Genomic DNA, 22,188 nt, shown 5'->3' on the forward strand with positions numbered 1-22,188 from the left:
AAGACCAAATATTTTATACTAGTTAACATTACAGCAAGCGATAGCCTTATGAGACTTAACCTCCTAATGCAGGTGTCGGACTCTTGCGACTCTGATTCCACAAAACAGGAAAGCATGTGCCTCAGCGTTGATATTAAAGCACATCTTTCGATGCTCTGCTGAAAGTGTGAGCCTTTGGCTGCTTACAGGGTTAACCTCAAACTTATGCAAAAGACATAACCAGTTCTCAGAGTGCTGTTCCTAGCAAGGTTCAGCCTATGAAAAATTCAAAGGTTAACAGCGATGTCTATCAGATCAAGTACTTCATTTAACAGTGTTAAATCACTGATCCAATTTTCAACTGCTGCTGTTAAAAGAGAAAAGAAAAGGGGAAGGGAAAGAAAGGAAAGTGAAGAGAAGGAAGGGGACAGCAGGGGAAGGGATGAGAGGGGAGTAGAAGAGAAAATGTCCTATTTGTTTACATTTTTGTAATATTTATATATCAATATATCTATAATTATTACTGGAGCACCTCACATATGAGGAAAGACTGAAAGAGCTCTTCAACCTGTGGAAGAGAAGGCTCAAGGGGGATCTAAGCAAAGTATATAAACACCCGAAGGGAAGGTGTGAAGAAGACGAAGCCAGGCTCTTTTCAGCAGTGCCCAGTGACAGGACCAGAGGCAATGGGCACAAACTGCAACACAGGAGGTGCCATCTGAACATCAGGAAACTCTTTGTTACTGTGAGGGTGACCAAGCACTGGCACAGGTTGCCCAGAGAGGTTGTGGAGTTTCCTTCTTCAGAGATATGCAAAAGCCATCTGCACATGTCATGGGCAACCAGCTCTGGGTGGCCCTGCTTGAGCAGAGGGGTTGGACCAGGTGACTTCCAGAAGTCCCTTCCAACCTCAGCCATGCTGTGAATCTGCAATTCCTATGAAGGCTTTTAAAGGGAACCCAATAATAGGACTTTTAAATAACAATGCTCTTTAGAGTCTATATATTGACATACACGATATTTTAAAGGAAGCTTAACAGTCTGGTGATTCATATGGGGTGAACAAGTGGTCTCGGTTTTACTCCTAATAAAATTGAAACAATCATCCTTGAGCATTTATCTTTTTGCATCTTGTAGCATTTATCATCTTTAAAACATTGGGCAAATATTGACCAAATAATTGCCACGATATCCTGTGAGAGGGTTAAACATCAGTATCTTCATTTTGTACATGAGGCAGCTGAGCCACTGAAAGGTTGAGACCTATGTTTTTAAATTTGAATGCCTCAGGATTGTCACCAAAGTACTAAGACTACAAAATGAAAGTGACCTCAGTCTCTATGTACCGAGCAGCCACAGTTCTTGACAGGTTCTGTCTATATAAACAGTCGTCTCTCCCAGACCTCTGCAAATTGTGACTCATTTTCAAAATTCAGAGATAAATCCTTTAGGAAAGTCTAAGCAAAAGGGTGGTGATTTCACCCTGTAAAACTTAGCTGGCATGTTCCAAATATTGGAGAGAAATTAATTTTGTATAGCATAGAAATCTAGTCAGAGCTACACAGAAAATGGTTGAATTTTTCAGACTCATGGCTAGTCATCCTGAGGCACTTTAATAATTTCTAGAAAGAGATCATTCTCATAACATAACTCAAGCACAAAGGACCTTTCCTTAAGTTGTTCAATACCCACAGTTCAAGATAAATCTTTTATTTCCTTTCCCTTGTCCTTTCATTCCATCTGTTTTAGATGGAAGGGGAAATGTGAAATTCACTTCAACAGTCAAATTTAAGGCGACAGGGTTTTGACACTAATGCCATAGGAGTTGTTCCCATCTCACTCTGCACTGGAAAAAACATAATTAATGTTCAAAAATACATAAAGTCCATACAATTACAATTTTTCAGCCATATTTTAATGGAATGTGTTGTGCTACTTATATCAGAAAAACATTCCTATTTATTTTCATATTTCTTATTTTTCTCACAGTTTAAGAGAGCAATTTATGCAGTGATAATACACAAGTTTATATTGGTTCAGATGATCATGAACATAATCTATTATTATATGTTTTCTGAAAGAAATAGACTGATCTCAAACTTCTCTGTTTTGAAAGCTTTTTGCCGAATAGATCTTTCACTATTATTTTTTACCTTTTCAGTGTATAATGTGCAGCATAATCCACCAGGCTAGAGCCCTTCTGGATAGCCTCAGTAATGCAGTTATCTTCAGTTTCTTCTCAACAAGAGAAAAAAAAAAAAAGAAAGAAAGATGAATATGTTATTCAGTAACATATTTATCAAAATATTTGCAGGTTTGTAATATTAAAGTATGTATAATTGCTCCCAATTAAAATGATCTCCATACTTTAGTGTTCCTGAAACTAATGGTGTGGCTTCTGACCTTTCTGAAAGATAAGGTAGGGGTAGTAAATAAATTCTTCCCTAATTTATAAGGCTTGAAGTGTTAGACTTTCCTTCTGTTTCTTGCAGCATAAATCCAGCTGTGCACATGTTATGTAGTCCTAAATGTAACAGGTCCAGCTGAAACGTGTTATGTTCTGTGTATACAGTTATGCTCCTTAGGCTTCATATATATTTTGCATTAAACTGTCCTTGGATTGACAGGACAAATCTGAGCCTCCCTCACAGGTTATATGAGCTGGCCTGAGCCACATGAAGAATTCAAATCCATATTCAGGTATAATTAACAAACTTTAAGACCTTCTGGGATCTGACCAGTGCATGAAAGCCCTATTCTCATTTCTCCACCTATGTTTGATGGAAGGATATATCTGAACCTAATAATACTTCAGCTGTGCTATTTTGCATAGTGCTATCATGGAACATAGATTATTACTCTTTTGTGTACATCTAGCTTTATATTAACTGAATCAGTCATATTTAAAGTCCAGTGGTTTCACTCCCATCTGTATTTTGTAGGATCACCCATTTTATCTTAGAAAATGAATCATATATAATAATAGGTTTCTAACAATCATTTATGCACAATTGCTCATCATTTATGTACAGTGTAATTTTAGGTGACATTTTATCTGTAGCCAATGTTGTGCTATTTCTGTGATCTATTTTTTAATAGGGCGCTCAGCTCAATGGAAAATAATGTGTGATGAGGAGTAATCTTTTCTAGTCAAAATTCTACTCCACTCTACTAAAGATCTTCTCAGCATCTAAGTATAGCAGTAGTTATTTCTCTTTTTCACCTATGCATGATAAAATATTCAGAAGATTCATTTAATGTTACCATTCAGATTTCTGTTACGTCTGAAAATGTTTTTGAGTCTATGTTAAAAAACAAGACTGATATTTACATGCCATAGAACAGCTAATTCTTTTAGAATTTAATATTGCATGATTTTTAATTAATTTTAGGAGTTTTACCTCTGAGAAATATGTTGTGTTCATGAGGTATTGATTCACACTCTGATATAAAAGAGAGGATCCATCTGCTATACTTGGATTCCATTGTCTCTCTTCCTTTTCTACTGAGATGTATGATTTTTGGTACAGTGCTTTCAAAAATGTGGTTCTTGCAGTAGTAAACTTTATTTTGTATTGTCCCCATCAGACCAAAGGACAGTTATTATAAAAGTAAATCATATGCAGTCCATCTGTTCCATTTATTTACAGTCCACATATATTCATTTTGTATTAACTAACATACAATATAACATCTTTTTAGACCATGTCTTTCCAACCAATTAATAGGGAAGCTCCAAGTAGAAAATCCACTATGGAAAATAAATCTGATCCCCTGTTTCACAGTGATGGTCCAAAAAAGATTTCCCATTGGAAGTAACGGCTTGGGGATTGGGTTTTTGTTTAATTGATTTTGGATATAATTTTATTTTGTGATTCTACACTAACTTGAGGTGAAAACTGTCCTAAGGAACCATATCACCATCATACCACCATGGAGCTGGATGAGATCCACCCAAGAATACTGAAGGAGCTGGCGGAAGTGCTCACCAAGTCACTTTCTATCATTTCTCAGTAGTCCTGGCTAACCCATTAGGTCCCAGTTGACTGGAGGTTAGCCAATATGACACTCATCGACAAGAGGAGCCCATAGGAGAATCTGGGAACTACAGGCCTGTCAGTCTGATGGTTATGGAGCAGATCATCTTGAGTGCCATCACACGGTACATACAGGACAACCAGGGGATCAGGCCCAGTCAGCATGGGTTCATGAGAGGCAGGTCCTGCTTGACTAACCTGATCTCCTTCTATGTCAAGGTGACCCGCTTAGTGGATGAGGGAAAGGCTGGATATGCTGTCTACCCAGACTTTAGTAAAGACTTTGACACCATTTCCCGTAGCATTCTCCTGGAGAAACTGGCTGCTCATGGCTTGGATGGCTGTACACTTCACTGGGTAAAAAACAGGCTGGACGGCCAGGCCCAAAGGGTTCTGGTGAATGGAGTTAAATCCAGTTGGCAGCCAGTCACAAGCGGTGTTCCCCAGGGCTCAGTACTGGGGTCAGTTCTCTTCGATATCTTTATCAATGATCTGGATGAGGGGATCGAGTGCACTCTCAGTATGTTTGTAGGCGACAAATTGGATATTAGGAAACATTTCTTCACCAAAAGTGGTCAGGCATTGGAACAGGCTGCCCAGGGAAGTGGTTGAGTCACCATCCCTGGAGGGATTTAAAAACCGTGTAGATACGGTGCTTAGGGACATGATTTTGTGGTTGGACTTGGCAGTGCTAGGTTAATAGTTGCACTTGATGTTCTTAAAGGTCTTTTCCAACCAAAACGATTCTATGATTCTATGATCCCTTATGAATCATGTCTAAAGCTATGTAATTTAAGAGAATGTAGAGATTGAAATCCTGTTTCTTCATCTTCTCTGCCCTACTTTAATGTAAAAGCAATCTCTGCAGAATTCTCTTAAAATTCAATCTAGTATCTGCTATATTTCTAGTCCACTAGGTCTAACTGATTTAGATTGAACAGTTGCAAATATAGTATCTCTGATGTTTAAAATGGCAAGATTATATTGTTTGAACATAGGCACTACTCCAATCTGAGATGCTCTAAAATCTCCCCGGTATGCACAGGGTGCCAGCAGAAAATGGACCACAGGAGACATGCACCCTTGTGGGCCAGCAGCAGGGTACCAGGTGGGACGTCCTGTGACAACTGACTTTAGCTCAGGATGACTGAACATAGTGATTGGCAGTCTGAGAAAGAAATCCAGCAATCATGCTTGTAAACTTGTCATCTGACGTATGAATGTCACTAAGACAGTAAAATCACTCCTAGTCAAAAAATCCATAATTGAGATACATTACACATACAAAGTTTTCTTTTGTGAATTTATGAAGCTGCATTTTAAAAGAAAATACCCATGGAATAATTCTCACAACAGTCAGATAGCGTATTTTGCACATAAAAAGAGATTAAGCTAAGCTGCTATTGCTAAACTGTCTGCAGTGCCAGTGCATTTTCAGCTTAACAGTAATCATTGACAAAAGAAAATAACATGTATTTTTTCTGTTACTTACCAAAGAGGATATCTTTGCCTATCTGAAGGAAAGAAAAGAAAACAGCTGTGAAAGCTATAGCTGCTGAAATTCCCAAAATAATGAACACTTTCATCTACAAGAAAGAAAATATAATTGTTGACAAAATATATAAGTTCATCTTCTTATTACAAGCCATACTATAACTAATTTCCTCATATGGTAAATTTTACTTTAAAATTAGATTTGTAGCCACATTTTTTACTGCTTTTGAAGTTTAAAATATTAATTATTAGAAGTACTGTAATTCACTTTCTCTTTTTTAGTTCCTCCCTTAATACTTTTTTTCCATTTTGAGAAACTTGTACCACAAGGAGATACATCACTTTATTTTATAACATCATATGTTCTGACAATATTAGCAACACTTAGCCCACGTATTAGAAATTCAGCCATATTTTACCATTCATTTTGAACTTCTCTGTGCACTAACATGATTTGATTGTAAATTAGTCATTGCATATAAGATAGCAAAACTGGTATCCACGCATAACTGGGGTATCGAAGCAGCACAGTGAATATGTTCACATGGCACACGTGAGCTACAGTCTCCATTTCAGTGCACTGGTTTTCTGGCAGTTATTACAGCAGTGCAAATATATAAACTATCCAAGAGGTAACATTTTTCACATGCACTATGCTGACTGGAGATTGAAAGATTTAAAGTATTTTTAGCTCTATATTCTATCAGCATAAAAAAATTAATAATTAATAAATCAGCACTAAACATTCAGGGAAGCAATATTGCCCATAGAAACTCAATGTGAAAACACCCCTTCTTTTTACATTTCACGAGTTAATATGATGAATTTCTTCAGGAAAATGGAAAGCAAAAGTTTTATAGTCTGACCTTTTGTCTGCTGAGGAGATTATCTTCCACAGTTCTGTACTTTATCGATGGCAGTAACTGTTCTGAAATACGAAAGTGCTTTCCAGGGGCCCAGCTTACGCTATCAGCTTTATGCACTGGTACTCACTCAAGCTTTAACAGTACAAATGATTTCAAAATCCTTTTGGCCACAGTATGCTCGCACAAAGCAGAAACTGACGTTAATACTTGATTTGTTTATTTTTGTCCTGCTAGGAACCAAGAGCTACCTGTGCAGTCAGTTCTGGTATCAGAGTTGTTTTCATGGAAATGCGAAGGACAAACATTCAGAATAAAAAAAAAATGAATATTGCCATGTTATGCAGTAAAGTAAATTCTGGGTACACTTTTCACTAGTTCTTTTTGTCAATGCATCTGGCAAAGGCGGCAACTTTGTGTCTTATTTTATGTGCTCTAGCATTTGGTGCTTTACCAAAATGACCTTTTTAAACACACATGATAGCCTCCAGATTGCCCACCAACTTCCTTGCAGCACTTTTTGTTTGGTTTTGTTCTCTTAGATAGTTTATTTCACACTTATAAGCCTACCTATTTTTATTTAGTTACACTTTTTCAACCTTACCACTTCTTCTAAAGTCAGTATTTTGACCTAAAGAACGTAACTGGTTGGTTTTTTTCATTTGCTACTTAGGCAGAGAGATCAAAATCAGAGCTGGAATCAGGATTGAGGATTCCCTCATTTCATTTTAGCTGGCCTCGGCAGGGAGATCACAAGGTGGAGCCAAAGATCAGTGTTTTGATCGCTGCCGTAGGTGATAAGTAAAGTAGGGGTTGGGTAGCAGGGAGCATCCTGGAGCTGGTGGCTGTGGTGTGTGGTGGTGAAAGAAAACCTATGAGCATGTGAACTGACTGGAGGAAAAACCCAAGGTTGTTATGATAGCAAACTTCAGCTCAGGAATGCCATCCATAATCCTGTTCCCTGCAAAGGTGAGTGAACATGGGTGATAAGTAAGCAGAGAGTAAAGAGAAACAGACCTAGAATCATAGAATCATGGAATGGTTTGGGTTGGAAGGGACCTCAAAGATCATCTAGTTCCAACTCCCCTGCCATGGGCAGGGACACCCTCCACTAGACCACGTTGCCCAAAGCCCCATCCAACCTGGTCTTAAACACTTCCAGGGATGGGGCCTCCACAACTTCTCTGGGCAACCTGTTCCAGTGCCTCACCACCCTCACAGTGAAGAATACTTTCCTTACATCTAATCTAAATCTACCCTTTTTCTGTTTAAATCTCTGTTGGAAAAGTAGGTTTATGATCCTTAGTTGGGGGCTTTAGGATTGCAGACAAGAAGTCAAACTTGCAATACCTCTTTAAGCCCGTTCCAAATTGCAAGTCTTTTAAGGTTGTTTCCTTACATAAAAAAACATAAAGAAGGCTGACTTCTTCCATGGCACAGCAAAGCACTGAGAAAAGCAGATCCATTCCAAACACCTAATGGAATAAAGAGTTTTCACCTACATTCTTTCATACACTTTGCAAGTATCACAGGTTTCATTTCTGAGAGTTGCTGGGCTTTCTTAAAGTGAAAAACAGGTCTGATTTTCTTTGCAGTTTCACAGCCAAAAAATCAAAGCTTCCCCATTTAGTTAAAAAAAGAGTTTATCTGCACCAATGTTTGTTTATATCAGGATCTCAACCTTTGCTCATTGGTTGCAGCTGAAGTGTTTGTCAGCGGTGGGATTTAAAAGGTTACATGCAGTGAATCGATCTGTGATGAAAAATTTGAATGGCAGTATCTATTTTGTGCTTTCCTGATTTTAATTTAAGACTATAAATGTTTAAATGACCACTGACCCTCAAACATAGTTTCATTTAGAAGGTGTGGGAAGTCTTAATTAAACTGTGCAGAAACAGGCAGAAGCCGTTGTATTCCCATTCTTACTGGAGCTCATTCAGCATCCTGTTGCTGAAATCTGCTGAAAGAGAATGAACAGGGCAAAGTTTAGTGGCTCAAGAACAACCCCAATTCTTTGAATCCAAGATTCCTATATTGCCTACATGCCAGTGAGACTAATTTAGATTAATATCTTGCTGAATGTATCCCCTTTGTTTTGGATTTTCTGGTGCCTGTCTTCAGCCATTCTTTCTGCAGAAAGGGTGCCAGACCTTTTTGCCTAGCAGTGAAACTGCACGGATCAATGACTGTCTAAACATGGAGTACAAGACAAGTATGGAACAGTCCTTATGCTAAACACCACTCTTAAGAAAAGCAGCAGTGAACCTCAACAGTTAACCATATTAAGTTTTAAACTGACTTGTCCAATTTGTTATATTCTCAAGATTTGAATCTGCACATGAAGAACAGTACTGTATCTGTGTTCTTAAAAGACTTGTAAAGTAAATCTTTGAGTTGTTGATAAAAAGATAAATTCTGTTCAAGGAAATACCCCAAAGCAATAGAACTTCAGATTATTCACACATATGAATTTCTGCAGACCTACTATGGTATTCAGAAAAATTAGCCCATACTTAAAATATGCAATTGCAAGTGATGTTTGATACAGGGAACATACACACATTTCATAACCTCAGAACAAGTCTTACATTTGCACTGTAACAGCCTGCAGCCCTACCAGGCTCTCTGAGGCATCGTCAGTTCTTACAGGCATTGGAATACAATGAGAGACATCCAAGATAAATCTCTGCAGCTGTAGGAGCTACTTTTGATAGCAGATTACACTGTTTTGTAATATTTAGTGGCAATCCTGGGCTCCAGCATGGCGTGAAGGACACTCTGTTAATATGGATGTCTAATCTATAATAGAAAAATTATTCTGATCTCTTCTGGCTATTAAAATTCCAAGAACACTCTGTTGCAAGAGGAGAGGCAAAAAGTGCGTATAACTGTACAACACTCCAACAGAAGCAATTTTGCTGAAGTTCCAGCTTAACATCATACAAACAACAGCAATCAGTCTCATTCTAGTTAGTTCAGCAAAATGTCACCAAGGCAAAAAATGCAAGAAAAGGTGAAAGTAATTTACAAGGAGAGATCAATTTAGCTGGACTTCATCAATATCATGAATTCTAGTCACTTTAAGCATTTAGGTTTTTTTCTAGAATTAATTCCATTTTATTAGAAACGTTTTTTGCTATTATTCTCTTTAGTTAGAGAAGACCTCACAGAGGTCTCTGAAGCCAGAAATGGGATGGCGAGTGTGAACAGGTAACAATCATTCACTCTCTATTCCAGTACAGAACTAAGGGTCACGCAGGTGGCGGGTTGAAAACAAACAATGATTTAGACAACACATAGTTACACCATGGAACAGCTTGTGTCAAGAAGTTGTGGTAAACAATTTCATATGAGTTCATAGAAATGTTTTGAAAATTTTGTAGAGTAAAAATATATTAAGGCCTATGAGATATGAGATTTGCATCAGGAACACACCAAATCACAAATTGACTATGGCTGGAATTTTTCTTCTCCTTTTTTTTTACAGGCTTCTCTCAGCACCAACTGTTGCTTTTTGTCAAATGCAAAATACAAACTTAAGCGGATCTTAGGACTAATTTCTATGGTTTATGTTTAGACTTGAAACTTGGCTTGATTGGTATACGGAGCTGTCTTAAATTAAAGGATAAATAATAAGTGAAAAAATACATTTACCTGACCTGTAATGGCCAAATAGTCCTAGAGTAACTAAATAGTTCAGATATTATTTCAGCCTTTTTACAAGACAGTGAATAATAGATTGGAGTGGTGTTAATTTTTCCTCAGGCTCTGTGATAAATTGTTGTCACATAATTAACAAATAGCTAAAAGGATCAGGAAATAATTTGAAGTAGGCCAGTAAATAACTAAATGGCTGTCTAAAATAACTAACAGCATCCAGATTAGCACTAATTACTATAAGCAAAGAAGGGAGAGAAGAGCTTTGGACTTTACTCCTGCAATAAGTAAGCCTGAAGAAGAAACAAGCAGCTTGCTCTTCTGGAAGAGTTTGATGGTCTATGGCTGAATAAACTATTTATCCATCTGGAAGACTCAGTGCCTGATTTTCCAAATGCTATGCTTGTTCTCTAAAACGATGTCTCTGCCTTTGCAGATTAGTTATGGTCTCATCCTGAAGAAGAAAAGTTGTCCCAGGCTGGTAGAACATATCTTATATTCTTATGTTTCCTTAGGCTAATGGTTTGCCTTGAGTAAGATCAATAGGATTTGGTCATTACATGCTAATTTTAGTGTATGATGCTGACATCATGTTCTCAGGTAAATTACTTTTCTCAGAAACAGGTGGAATATAACATGTAAATAACTTCCAGTACTGAAATTCAATGATCATTAACTAAATAAATCTATTTATTAGATTTAGACCATGACATTGTCTCATTAAAATGTTGATTTCAACCCAAATTGACATTATATCTCATGCAAGAAAACATTATTTAAAACTCCAGTTACAGGAAGTATCCCTAAGATTTTTTTTTAAATGTACTGTGGTTTATTATACTTTGTAATAAATGCAGAACAAGACTCTGTAAAGGTAAATTTAGCTGCAGAGAAGAGTCCACTCAATTTCTTAGTCTGAATTCATGCCAACTCTGCATATCCCTGTTTAAAAACTCTGCCTTAACTAAAGAGCAAATTATGATTTATGTGGAAGAATGTGGAACAGATGAACAATTTTTAAGGTCTTTAGAAGGTCTGAAATTCAGTGGCTTGAATCACAAAAACTTTTCTTTTTAAAATGAGACAGAAAATTAATCTTTCATCTTGATAAAGCAATGATTTCAGACAAAATTTGCTCTCTTTCAGACAGACCATTTTAATGGCAAATTTAATGGTGAGATCTCTGCCTTCTTACAATGCATGGCCTTCTTGCAGAGACCATGGCAGTATCATATAATGAAGTTTATGTCTTGGATTTAAGGACGGTGAGTAGATGCATCATATGTCATGTAGCCATAAAGTTGATCAAGTATTAACAAGATAACAAGCACGATCTTTTGTAATTTAGCAGGAAACAGAAATTAATTTAGAAAAATAAAAACAATAAGCACATAATACAATTAAGACAGACCAATTTTGCTATTCTGTCCACTGTGAATGAGGGTCTCAGCATAGTTAGTGACAAATCCTCAAGAGGATTTAAGATCCTAGAAGGAAAATTGGGAGGTGCAGTACTGAGAGTGATTGATTGCCATACTCAGTGTCCACAGATGTCCAGTTCCTGTCCCCCTTCTCTAGTGCTTTGCAATGAGTGAAATATTCTGTCAATATTTCCCTGGTGGGAACCATAGTGTGAACCATGATGCATGGATCTCTCGTATCAGAAGCTCCTTGGATAGCAGTAGACACTGGATCGATGTCTTCCACCTCCTGCCTCCCAACACCAAGTTACTGTGAAAATCCAAGCACTGGCAGCATGTTTTCATTTTGTACCCATCACTTGAAAGAAAGAAAAGAGGTGGCATAGTCAAACTGCTCAAGAAAAGGACATGGACAGCTATAACGGGAGAGAAGTAGAGAATCATGACTAGAGAGAGGCTCTGACTTGCAGCGAGCAGTGCAAATCCTGTATCGTGAAGAGCCTTATTCTCTCTGCACGCTGTCCAAAGAGCCTGTTTTTTTCTAGGCTGGATACCTTTCCCAAAATTACAGCTGTCAAGGTTGTGATGTAGAAGCCTCTCTGGGCACAAATGTTGCAATAACTCGGAGTAGCAGCACTTGAATTCCTCCTCACACTTAAATGTTTTCTGCTGGTCTGCTTTAGTGAATTGCCTGGTAGGTGCATTTTCCCAAGCGTGGCATTGACTTTCCAAATTTATTATTTAATTTTTAATTATTTTTTTTATTAATTCAAAGATAAAGGCAATGGTAGATATTAACACAGTAAGAAATCATTTCAGAGGTGGAATTGTCAAACAATTTGGAGAAAAAGATAATAAAGGGAAACAAACAGCCAGTGAAAAATTAGACTTCTATTCAGTAAATCAAGTAATAAAAGAATCTCTCAAGATGGCCACCAGCTCATGAGATGGATTGTTCACTAGACACATCCTACATTATAAACACATTTTGTTAATTGAAAAGCACATTTTAAATCTAATGAGATACTCTTGAACTGTTTTCATCCAAGTTCATATTCACTCAAGCAAATGAGTCTGCTTCTGAATTAATCTCCAAATTTCCATTAGTCTGTCACAAATCAGGAAAGTAAATGATCTGAAGAAGTTAAATGAAACATTCTTCATGAGCGCTGATATTAAGAGGTCACACAGCACTACTCTCTGGGACATTTAGTGTTCAAGTGAGACTTATGACTGAGTAATAAAAACATCTTGGCTATTTGACGTCATGTCAAGGTTCCACAAAACCTGAGCTGTTATTTTTAATGCCCTGCTGACTTTGAAGCATTCTGTAGCTAAAGTATGTTTTAGAAAACTCCCAGACTGAACAAACAAGAGATTTTACAGCTTTCTCATTTTTATGTTGAAACATCCAGCTGAAAATGGCACATGAGAATTATCAAGCATGTAGCATTAAATAGTAACTAACGAGAATGAAATCCATCATATTTAAATGAATATTAATGAGAATCAACACTTTGTAAACAATTAAGCAGAAGTTACCGAATAGCTGAAGGAACAGGGAAGAGTACGCGTGTGAATGTGTGTGTGTTTCTATGTAGGTGTATACATATATATACATATATATATGAAATTACATAGAGATGATAGGCACAACAAAAGAACTCATTTTTTCACTGAAGTCTTCATATCTGAATTGAGGTAAAATTAATAATAGATATCATGGCAGACTGTCAAATCCAACAAAATTATTTTAATTCAGCCAAATATAAGGCAATGTCTTTGGAAACAAATTGTGCAGATAACTTACATAAGAGAACCTTGAAAAGCTATGACTCGGGGAAAAAACCCATATAAAGGAATCATTATTGATAAGTTTCTCAACTGACCTTCAGGTTAATGCTCTGGCAAGAGAAACTAATGTGTGCCTGAGATATAAAAGGAGAATTAAAAAAGAAATAATTGATCTGGTGTCAATGTATGGAATTGATAACACTACTACAAGTTCATCATGTCCACTTCTGTGGTCCAGAAACTGTGAGTAAGCTTTAACAATGTGAGCTTGTAACAGTGAAGGTGCTTGGTTTGGTGAGAAAATGCTGAGTGACATCTGATGTGGTCAAGCATTTATACTTGGAAAAAAAGAAACTATAGGGAGTAAGTTTTCAGTTCTGCAGAAAGAGGTATAACAAGATAAATACCTGTGAGCTGTACTGAAGTTAAACAATCTTGACCATGAAATAAAATATAACTTGCAAGTAGCAAAAAGACAAAAATTGAAAGACTTTACGAGAGTGTGTAGTGAGGAAGAAAGAGAAGGAAAGCTTTCTGCACAGGGCCCCAGCCCTCTGGGCATGCCTTGGTTCAGGGGGCTCACAAAAAATTTCCCTGAGTATCAGTGACTGGTACTGTGGTACCAGCTCTGTGCAAGAAGGAGCACAATGCAAGAATTGACAGAAAGAACACCAAATCTGTGCCTTCCCCCGTGTTCTCATCGCTCCTCCCACAGACTGGTAGCTAACTCCTACCTGCCGTCCTTTCCGTCCTCCCCAGCCCGCACGCCTGCCCGGCTTCCCAGTGCTGCTCTGCTGTGGGCAGCGAGGAGCTCCGGCTGGGCAGCCCCCTCTTGATGACCACTCGGCTGGCTGATTTTTCAACCACCAGCTTGGTGCAGGATATATAATGGTACACAGGCATTTAACTATGGGCAGTCTGGGACGAGGTCCTGCGGGGCAGATCATGTGTATATTGCTGTAAACCACCTAGACATTTTTTGCATATTGCTATGGGTACCACAGTTAGAAAATATGTGTCTTTCCTAACAATGTACCCCTTATTTCTTCAGTTATGCAGTTGATCCCTGATGCACAAGGTAGCCCTTTCTTGGCTGACAAAACCAAATCTGTACACTACTCAGATCAGTGGTATTTGACAGCAGAATTTGTCTTCCGAGAGGATCATAGGTCCCATCAGATATAATGAAATATGAGATAATGAGAAATAAATACTTTGGACAAATGCCTTTTGGTAGGAAGCAACTTTTGTAGATGGTTTTTGGTAGCACACTGGCAACATGTGCCACCAAAATGAGCTCTAACCTTATTTCATTGCACTGCTGAGCGCACTCAAAATATCTATGTTACTATATGTGCTATAAGTCCATATCATGTTTTGTACTGTGTAATTTTGCAGCATTTTGATACACAGCTCTTCTTTCTAGTTTTCAGCAATGCCATCAAGGATCTTCCTCTCATCCAAAAGGCGCACACATGCAAGACATGAGTGCCTTTCTCTGGTACGAAGTACCGATTCCATATGGTGGAGCTTGTATACAAATGCTCAAATTTCTGGACTGGAAAGCTGCTTCTGTAGAGCAAATTAAATGCAGCTGAGACTCTACAGCTTTCATCCATACTATCGGAAATCTCCTACTCAGATCAAGATGAGTGTAGCTAAACTGCCTGTAACAAACAGGGCCTGGCTGATGCTAATTCTTCAGCCATGCCTAGGGGCTGTTCAGCAGACCATTGACTGGCCTAGGGCAAAATCATATCAGAGACAATTTTCACAATTTTACCAGGGATAATCATAACTCAGATCCTGAACATTTCCTGATACAGTTTAATTTCCTAGTATCGAAGTAACGAAAGGGTCACTAGGTGATTGAGTGCAGCCAGCATGGAAGATAGAGGCATCTCAGACTTTTCACTGTGTGATGGAAAAGACCCAATAACATGCCCAGGCTCTCCTGATAGCCACTCGGTAGGACAAAATTAACTTCCCAGAGCTCTAACAGGAGGACATGATTAATCAATTTGGTGAGGGTATTCATCCATAAATAAGGACACACTATATGACAGGACCAGTAGAAGCTTTGGGATGTGACAAATATAATGTAATACCTTTGAAGAACCATGAATAAATAATGACTCTACCTGCAAAAATTATTAAGCAGAGTCTGAAGTCATGTATATAACTCATACAGATGTGTTTATAATCTTCATATGTCATTTAAACTCAAATAATAATATGACATCAGGTAGCTTTTCTTAATATACATAAATCTAGGATTGATGTCCATACTCTCTTCCCCCTGAGCCACAGAGAAGTTTAGATCCTCAAATTCTTCTCAGTTGCTGCCTAACTGCGATAGCACCCAAGAACCTGAATTTGCGTTAATACAAAGTCATCACATTTGTGTGCCTGTGCAAAGCATAACTATCCAGCAGCGTAACACAGGGCCCAAACAGCCTGTGATCTGGGGGAGGCAATGCTCATTCTCATAGATTGTTTCTTCTGAAGTCTGTCTGTAACAGATGAACACAGTGGACTACTGTCCCCTATTGTCAACTATTTGGACACAGGGGAGAGTTATTCACACACAGGGAAAACCAGTGGGGAGGAAAGGAAGATGCTGATTAGTGCAGATCTTGTATTTCTTAGAGATTTGGTCACCCGAGGAGTATGCGCTGACTGCTCTGAATTAACTGTCACCTCTTGAGATCTCATCTGAGACAAACAGCTTCATTTGTCAAGGCGGTGAATATATCTGCCTTATCAAAAAGGTGACTTTTATGCAAGGTTGCATAAAAGATGTTAAACACTCCACTGTCATATCACCATAAGCTCAATATGAGCAAAGATATTAAATACTCCACTGCCATATCAACATTAGCTTAATATGAGCACAGTTCTTGTGGCATAGGAAGCACGTCTTGGGTAACGTGATGTACTTTCACTGTCAGAGAGAGATTAGCACAGGCTGGGAAAGGCAGGTGCAAGCAGGTTATGAGGTAGAAGGTGGAAGAAAGAGCAGGTATATCCTTCAAAGGGGGAACATGCAAAAAGTGGCAAGAGTAATGGGCAGAAAAAGGCATAACTTTCCTGGAATTCTGCCTGTGCTGGTCGCAGTAATTATATGTCAGGCCGATGCTGCCAGCAGCAATGTTAGTTTTCTGTGCGACAGCCAGGCTGTGGTATACATAATTAGCAAGCAGATGGCTATAGCCCCATGGGGACCATAGCTTGTGACTACTTTTGCACTCCACTGCTTGTGCCATAACATTCTTTTAAAAATAGTGCATGTGCCAGGTCTGGGTAATGGTTTAACAGATGCTTCATCTTGGTTTCAGGACAGCAGATGCAGGAAAGTTTCTCTGAGAGCCAGGAAGGAGATGCTGATGAAGCTATAGATGTTCCAGCATGTACAACCTTGTACAGGTGTACACATGCTCCTTTAGCCCTGAGAATGCCAGGGACGTATAAATTCAACGTTGGAGTCCAAGGAGGAAGAAGGTGCAGAAGACAGTGGGCTTGTCTCTTCCCATAAGAGCCCAGTACTTTATGGCTCACCTTATACAGTGAACTGACTGGTTTGCTCAATTTTTTGACTGCAGAATTTGGATATGAGATCTGGAGGCCAGATGTTGTTTTAGAAGAGGCTGGAAGGTTAAACAGGTACAGGCACAATGTGCCTTAGTTACACAGGCCCTCTTACAGAAATGTGAAAGATCCTCCATTAAAAGTATTGTTAGTAACATCCTATCTCTAATAGTGGGGTTTTTTCATATTGCAGAGTATCTTGTCTTGATCAACTACAATAGCTCTCAAGAATAAAAAGCTTGCTCAGAGAATGAAATAGGTAAGAATGAATTGGCAAAGGACAGTCCGTCAAGAGGCTTTGGGTATGCTTAGATACAATACTTGTGCAAAAATAAAGCTGTGGTCTCTCATTTAAATCTGCTTCATGTGTCAGCATTAACCTGACCTGTGTGTGTAAGCCATTACATTCAGGGAACTCAGCTTTATCTACACCCTTTACAGGCTGCTCTGATTCTGGTTTTCCTAATTAGTTTCTGTTGAAACCCCCAATTACTTTCTCCTCTTTTCTTTCCAGCTGTACTTTACCTTGATCTCATTTATCTCCTCTAGTTTCACTTTTTCTCCGTGTTCCCCCCACTGGCCAAAGCTTTGAGGTATAACTGCCTCACCCTTTCCTTAAAGTGAGTACGCCTAATCTTGAAAGTGAGTTGGGTAAGAGCACAAATTACAACAAAATACCTCTAAAAATAGATATGATTTAAGTATTCTGGACAAGACATTCGAATACAAGGTCCTCCCGTTTTGAGGTCCTTCCTTCCAGCCTTGATCTTTATCTAGCAATTTTCAGTAATTTTATGGTTGCAACTCTAGCAACTCATCTGTACCAGCAGGAAATGCCTTACCTTACAATCCCTTTTGACCCAGCTCTATTCCGTGTTTTTTCCATGCTGCTTCCTGCCCCCCACCCACACCTCGATATGCTCAGTGTTAATGCCTGAAGGGGACACCGCTCTGATTCTCACTCAAAGGTAGAGGCATTTGTCACCCTCCCTCCATCCCTTCCCTCACTTACCTCTATCTCTCTCACTGTCTTCATGCAGGTCCCTCTTGCTGATCCCACATTTCTATCTCCAGTTTTCCAACCCTTTTCCATGCCCCCACCCTCCGTTTGTTCCACCTTTCTCCATCCCTTGCTCTCTATTTTGCCTCATATTATTTGTCCTTACCCTACTTCTTCTGTCCTGGGTCTCTTTTAATTGTCACTTAACCATTCTCCTGATTTCCGTCACAATTTTGTATCTAACAGGGATGGTCTTACATGCTTTAAAAACCATGAACAGGTAATACTTGATGCTAGTTAGATAAATATCCTTTAAGTAAAATCCTTTGATTTTGTAGTGCTCCCTACCAAACTGGTGTAGGTCTGCAGAAAGGACCTGGGGCTGCTGCTGGGTTGGGAACTACCCACCCTGAGAGCACAGGAAAAGACTGTTCTGCAAATCTGAGCTTGTTGCAGCTTCTTGGGTGAGAAAGGGTGGGCTGGCTACCTCTGTGCTGGGTAGGCAATAAGTATTTCATGCAATGGGAGTTTCATAGATGGCAGAGATACTGAACAAGTAGTCTTAAGCTCTTCTTGCTCTACTTTTGACTTCATCAAGTAAAGTTCCCCCTTCAGATGCACAAAAGCTGCACCTAAATCATTAAACAAGGCTGCATATGACCAACAAAGTCCAGCTCACAGAAGAAAGAAAAGGAAAACAACCTTTTCTCTTTGGGTACTTAAAAATTAACCTACCCATTTCTCTGTCAGGTGCATCGTTACTAGGCCTGAGTTCATGGCATGCAGTGAAGACTGAATATGAAGTTTAATAAAAGTGAACTGTGAAGAACAGCTCCCTCTTTTTGGAAAAAGTCAGGAAGTTTACAACTAGCGACCACCAGCATTAAAATCATAAGAACAAAAGAAATATTATTGCTTCAAAATTAGCCACTGTCTAAACATTTTTTCTGCAGTTGAAAAAACCCCACATTTTTTCCCATTCAGCAGGAATTCTCTTTTGAGCTACATACTGCAGAAAACAATTCAGCTCTGTCATTCCAAGCATGAAGCAGAACAAACCATCTGAAATAGTTAATATAATTTAGTGCAAAGCAATTACATCTATTGCCATGAGAAGCACAATTTACTACCACAGGGAAGTGAAAAAGTCCAATATGTCATAGTAAAATGCAACTTAAGCTGCACATAAATGAGACCTTCCTCACATCTCGACATTTTTCTCTTTGGAAAGAGGACCAGAGCTCAGGATGACACCTCCCCAGATGATTGCCCTGCCTGCCAGGTTACCAAAGCTTGCATCTTAATCTGTGCTTCCTCTCCCCCACCAGCAAATCTGCCTCCTCCCCATTAGGAGAACCTCAGCAGGAGGCCAAAAAGCGCTGACATTCACAGCAGCCTCTTGAGATGAAGAAGGCAGCTCCGACATTGCACCCAAGGGCTCCGGCACATGCCGAGGCAAAGAGCAGTTGCTTAAAGAACATGCAGCCCCCCTGGCTCTCTGCCCTGCCCCTCCTGTCCTTCCTGCAGTGCTGCTGCCCCAAGGCTGGCATGCTCAACTAGCCCCCTTCAGGGACTGTTGGACTTAAAATGCCAGACTGAGACCTACGGTGCAGGCACGTATTCTCCTCTGCTGGTTCTTCTCCAGAGGTAGCCCTAGGCAGAGAGGCTGGACAGGCAGGAAACAATACCAGCTAAAAACCTAGCTGCTCTAGCAGCTTGCTTGTTAAAAGAGCATTTCCCACTCTGGGTCCAGTGCTGTAATTAATGGGCAGCTAAATAATGGGGTCATTCTGCCTCTCCCCACCTGGAAGTACATATTTTAATAGAAATGGCAGCTGCCGTGTCATTTCGTGAAGAGGCTGGTCGGACAGCACTCTAGAAATGGACTATAGCATCAGCCTTTCCCTGGACCAAGCAGCCTTCCTCCCGATCGTTCGCCCTCTGCGTACATGGAGAGCACATCAGCATACATGGAAATTGGGGGTGTTAAGGACTTTTAAAGATTTACATCCTTCAGATTTGGTGATAGACAGAAGACTTTTTCTGTGGTTCTTTTTCAATCTCTACTTTCAGTTTAGTTGCCCAAGTCTCATTTTGGATAGACTTTTATGATGGTAGGATACCTCTTGATTCAAAGACTAAGAGATGGTGTGACTTTGAAATGTATTAACTGCTTACAGGTTGTCTTTGATTATGCTGTACTGGCATTACCTAAGAAAGAAAGCTCAGCTCCATTACTAGCACATAGTGGTTTTCTTTCAGGTTTAAATCCAGGATTTATTTTTCATTCAGAATATATTCTCCCTTCATGAAATACTGTTATTTTCTTTAGGAAGAATTTCGACAATTAACAGTGGATGATTCCACTATTAATAATATGGGTATCACCTATATGGTGGTAAATGTGTTTTCTTCTTAGAGGCTAGATATACTAGAAGACTTAAAAAAATAATTGTTTATTAAACTTTTCTGCAGTCTCTTTTTCCAAACATCTGCCCAGTAGAGTTGACAGGGATCCTAATGTGTCCCATTTTTTCTCTGTTAGCAAAGCAAGGAACAAGTATGCAAGAAATCTCAAATTACAAATCTGAATGCTGCCCAGCTTTGAAGGCTGCGGACATTTTGCTGTTTAGCACCTTTTGGTTCAGGATTTAGCACTGATCTCTCATGGAAACAAGTGTATGTTTTGGTCATTATGTCTGCCAGTAAATCTCAGCTGGCTGCATTTAAACCATAGAAACGGGAGTGCTCCTAATTCCTAATTCCAGATTATAGCCAAAGGCCAGTCCCTGACTCTTGTCCTGTCTAAGACTGAAAGCACTTGTTATGTATCCCTCTCTCCATACCTTGATTTCATGGCCAAAACTAGTCTTCATGGCTGGAGGAAGCTGCTGTGGCCAGGATCTCTCGCTGGCTGATCAGAAGGACTGCAGGCTGCATCACGGATCACACCTAGGCTTCGCCAGAGCAACTAGATCAAGCCAATGATGAGTTATTAAATGAAAGGTAAAATGTGACTAAGTTCTTTACTGATCCAATTACAAAACTTTCATTTTAGAAAGCAAGAAACCCACCAAATCACTGATGATAAAATATAAACCTCAAATAGCTGCTAAGAAATCCCTTATATTTATTTCACAAATGAGAAAAAACATCAATGAGCAATAAATTATTTATTCAAAAACATCTATACAAAATAACACTCTTGGAGATAAACACTTTTACATTTTTAAAGTGCATCTCTTCATTGCTACAATATTTGATTTACTAATTTACACTGTACATTCATAATTTATAAAAAAAATAATTGGTGAATATTTTTCTAGTTGGATGTTAATAACAGTGACAGGGAGCACATATTCCATTATAGAAATCACTTTTGAAGTGTGTACACATACAAACTATTCATATCCAGATGTAAAGACAACACTGTGACAATAGCAAGAGTATCACTAGAAAGTGGAATTACAGTATACTGTACGATAATAGGTTCTTTTGTTATAAAAGGTTATTTAAAAGTGCAAAATATATACACTCTGCCTTTATATTACTTCCTAGTTTAATCTTTACTACTTGTTATTAAATCCATTTCTGACTTCCTGAACTGAACAGATAAAATTACAGTAATTTTATACTATGTAAATCTACAATCATGCACATGTTGCAAGGCTGCATTTCCAATTTAAAAAAAAAAAAAGAAAAAAAGCAAAGCTACACACACAAAAATACTGTATTTCAGATGCCTTTTTTTAATTTGCCAACTGAAATACATAAAATGTGTAACAAAATATGTAATGAATACCATTTAGATGTGAAACATTATGAGTATGAAAAAATAGTTAATTTTTCTTTGTTTGTTAATTATTGGATTACCTGTAAGTAGTTCCTTATACTAAGATGATCACGTTTACAGCATCATTTTGTTGCACAATATTTTGGCCCTCAGTACAACCTTCCACTAAAAGGGAAAGAAACCTGCAATATGCAAAAACTCATAGAAAATCAATAAACATTTAATTGCCCCACGGCCAAGATGTACGACATCCAGTCTCTAGGGGTCTGTATAGAATTTTGATACCTATTTAGGTTTGGCTCTATTATGGACTGCTGAACTAATGCATTTTAAGGACAGAGCTAGTGGACTGTCAGGAAACATTTACTAAGATATAGGTATTGGCTGCAATAGAGTATATTAATTCAATTTTTTTTTTAATTAAAAAAGAACCTCTGAGTTTATGTTGAGTAAAGCTTTAAAACTGAAAATCTTGTGCTAATTACCTGGCGTAGCTCACTTTGATTTTTTTTTCTTGTGCCAGAGACTTCAATACCCTTGATCTTTCAAAATTTATGTCAAT

At 38.5% G+C, this 22,188-nt stretch overlaps 1 protein-coding gene across 1 annotated transcript in view; it reads right to left on the reverse strand.

Moving 5' to 3' along the window:
• The window catches only part of TPO (thyroid peroxidase), a 45,423-nt gene extending 39,821 nt beyond the window's left edge, over positions 1–5,602 (reverse strand). The window contains exons 1-2 of the mRNA XM_054819215.1: positions 5,509–5,602; positions 2,133–2,214 (exon numbers count right to left, since the gene is read on the reverse strand). Of these exons, the coding sequence (XP_054675190.1) occupies positions 2,133–2,214; positions 5,509–5,602 (176 nt within the window). The remainder of the gene's footprint in view (positions 1–2,132; positions 2,215–5,508) is intronic.
• Between the last annotated feature and the right edge of the window lie 16,586 nt (positions 5,603–22,188).

Source organism: Grus americana, chromosome 3 (assembly GCF_028858705.1).
Source record: "Grus americana isolate bGruAme1 chromosome 3, bGruAme1.mat, whole genome shotgun sequence".
NCBI lineage: Eukaryota > Metazoa > Chordata > Aves > Gruiformes > Gruidae > Grus > Grus americana.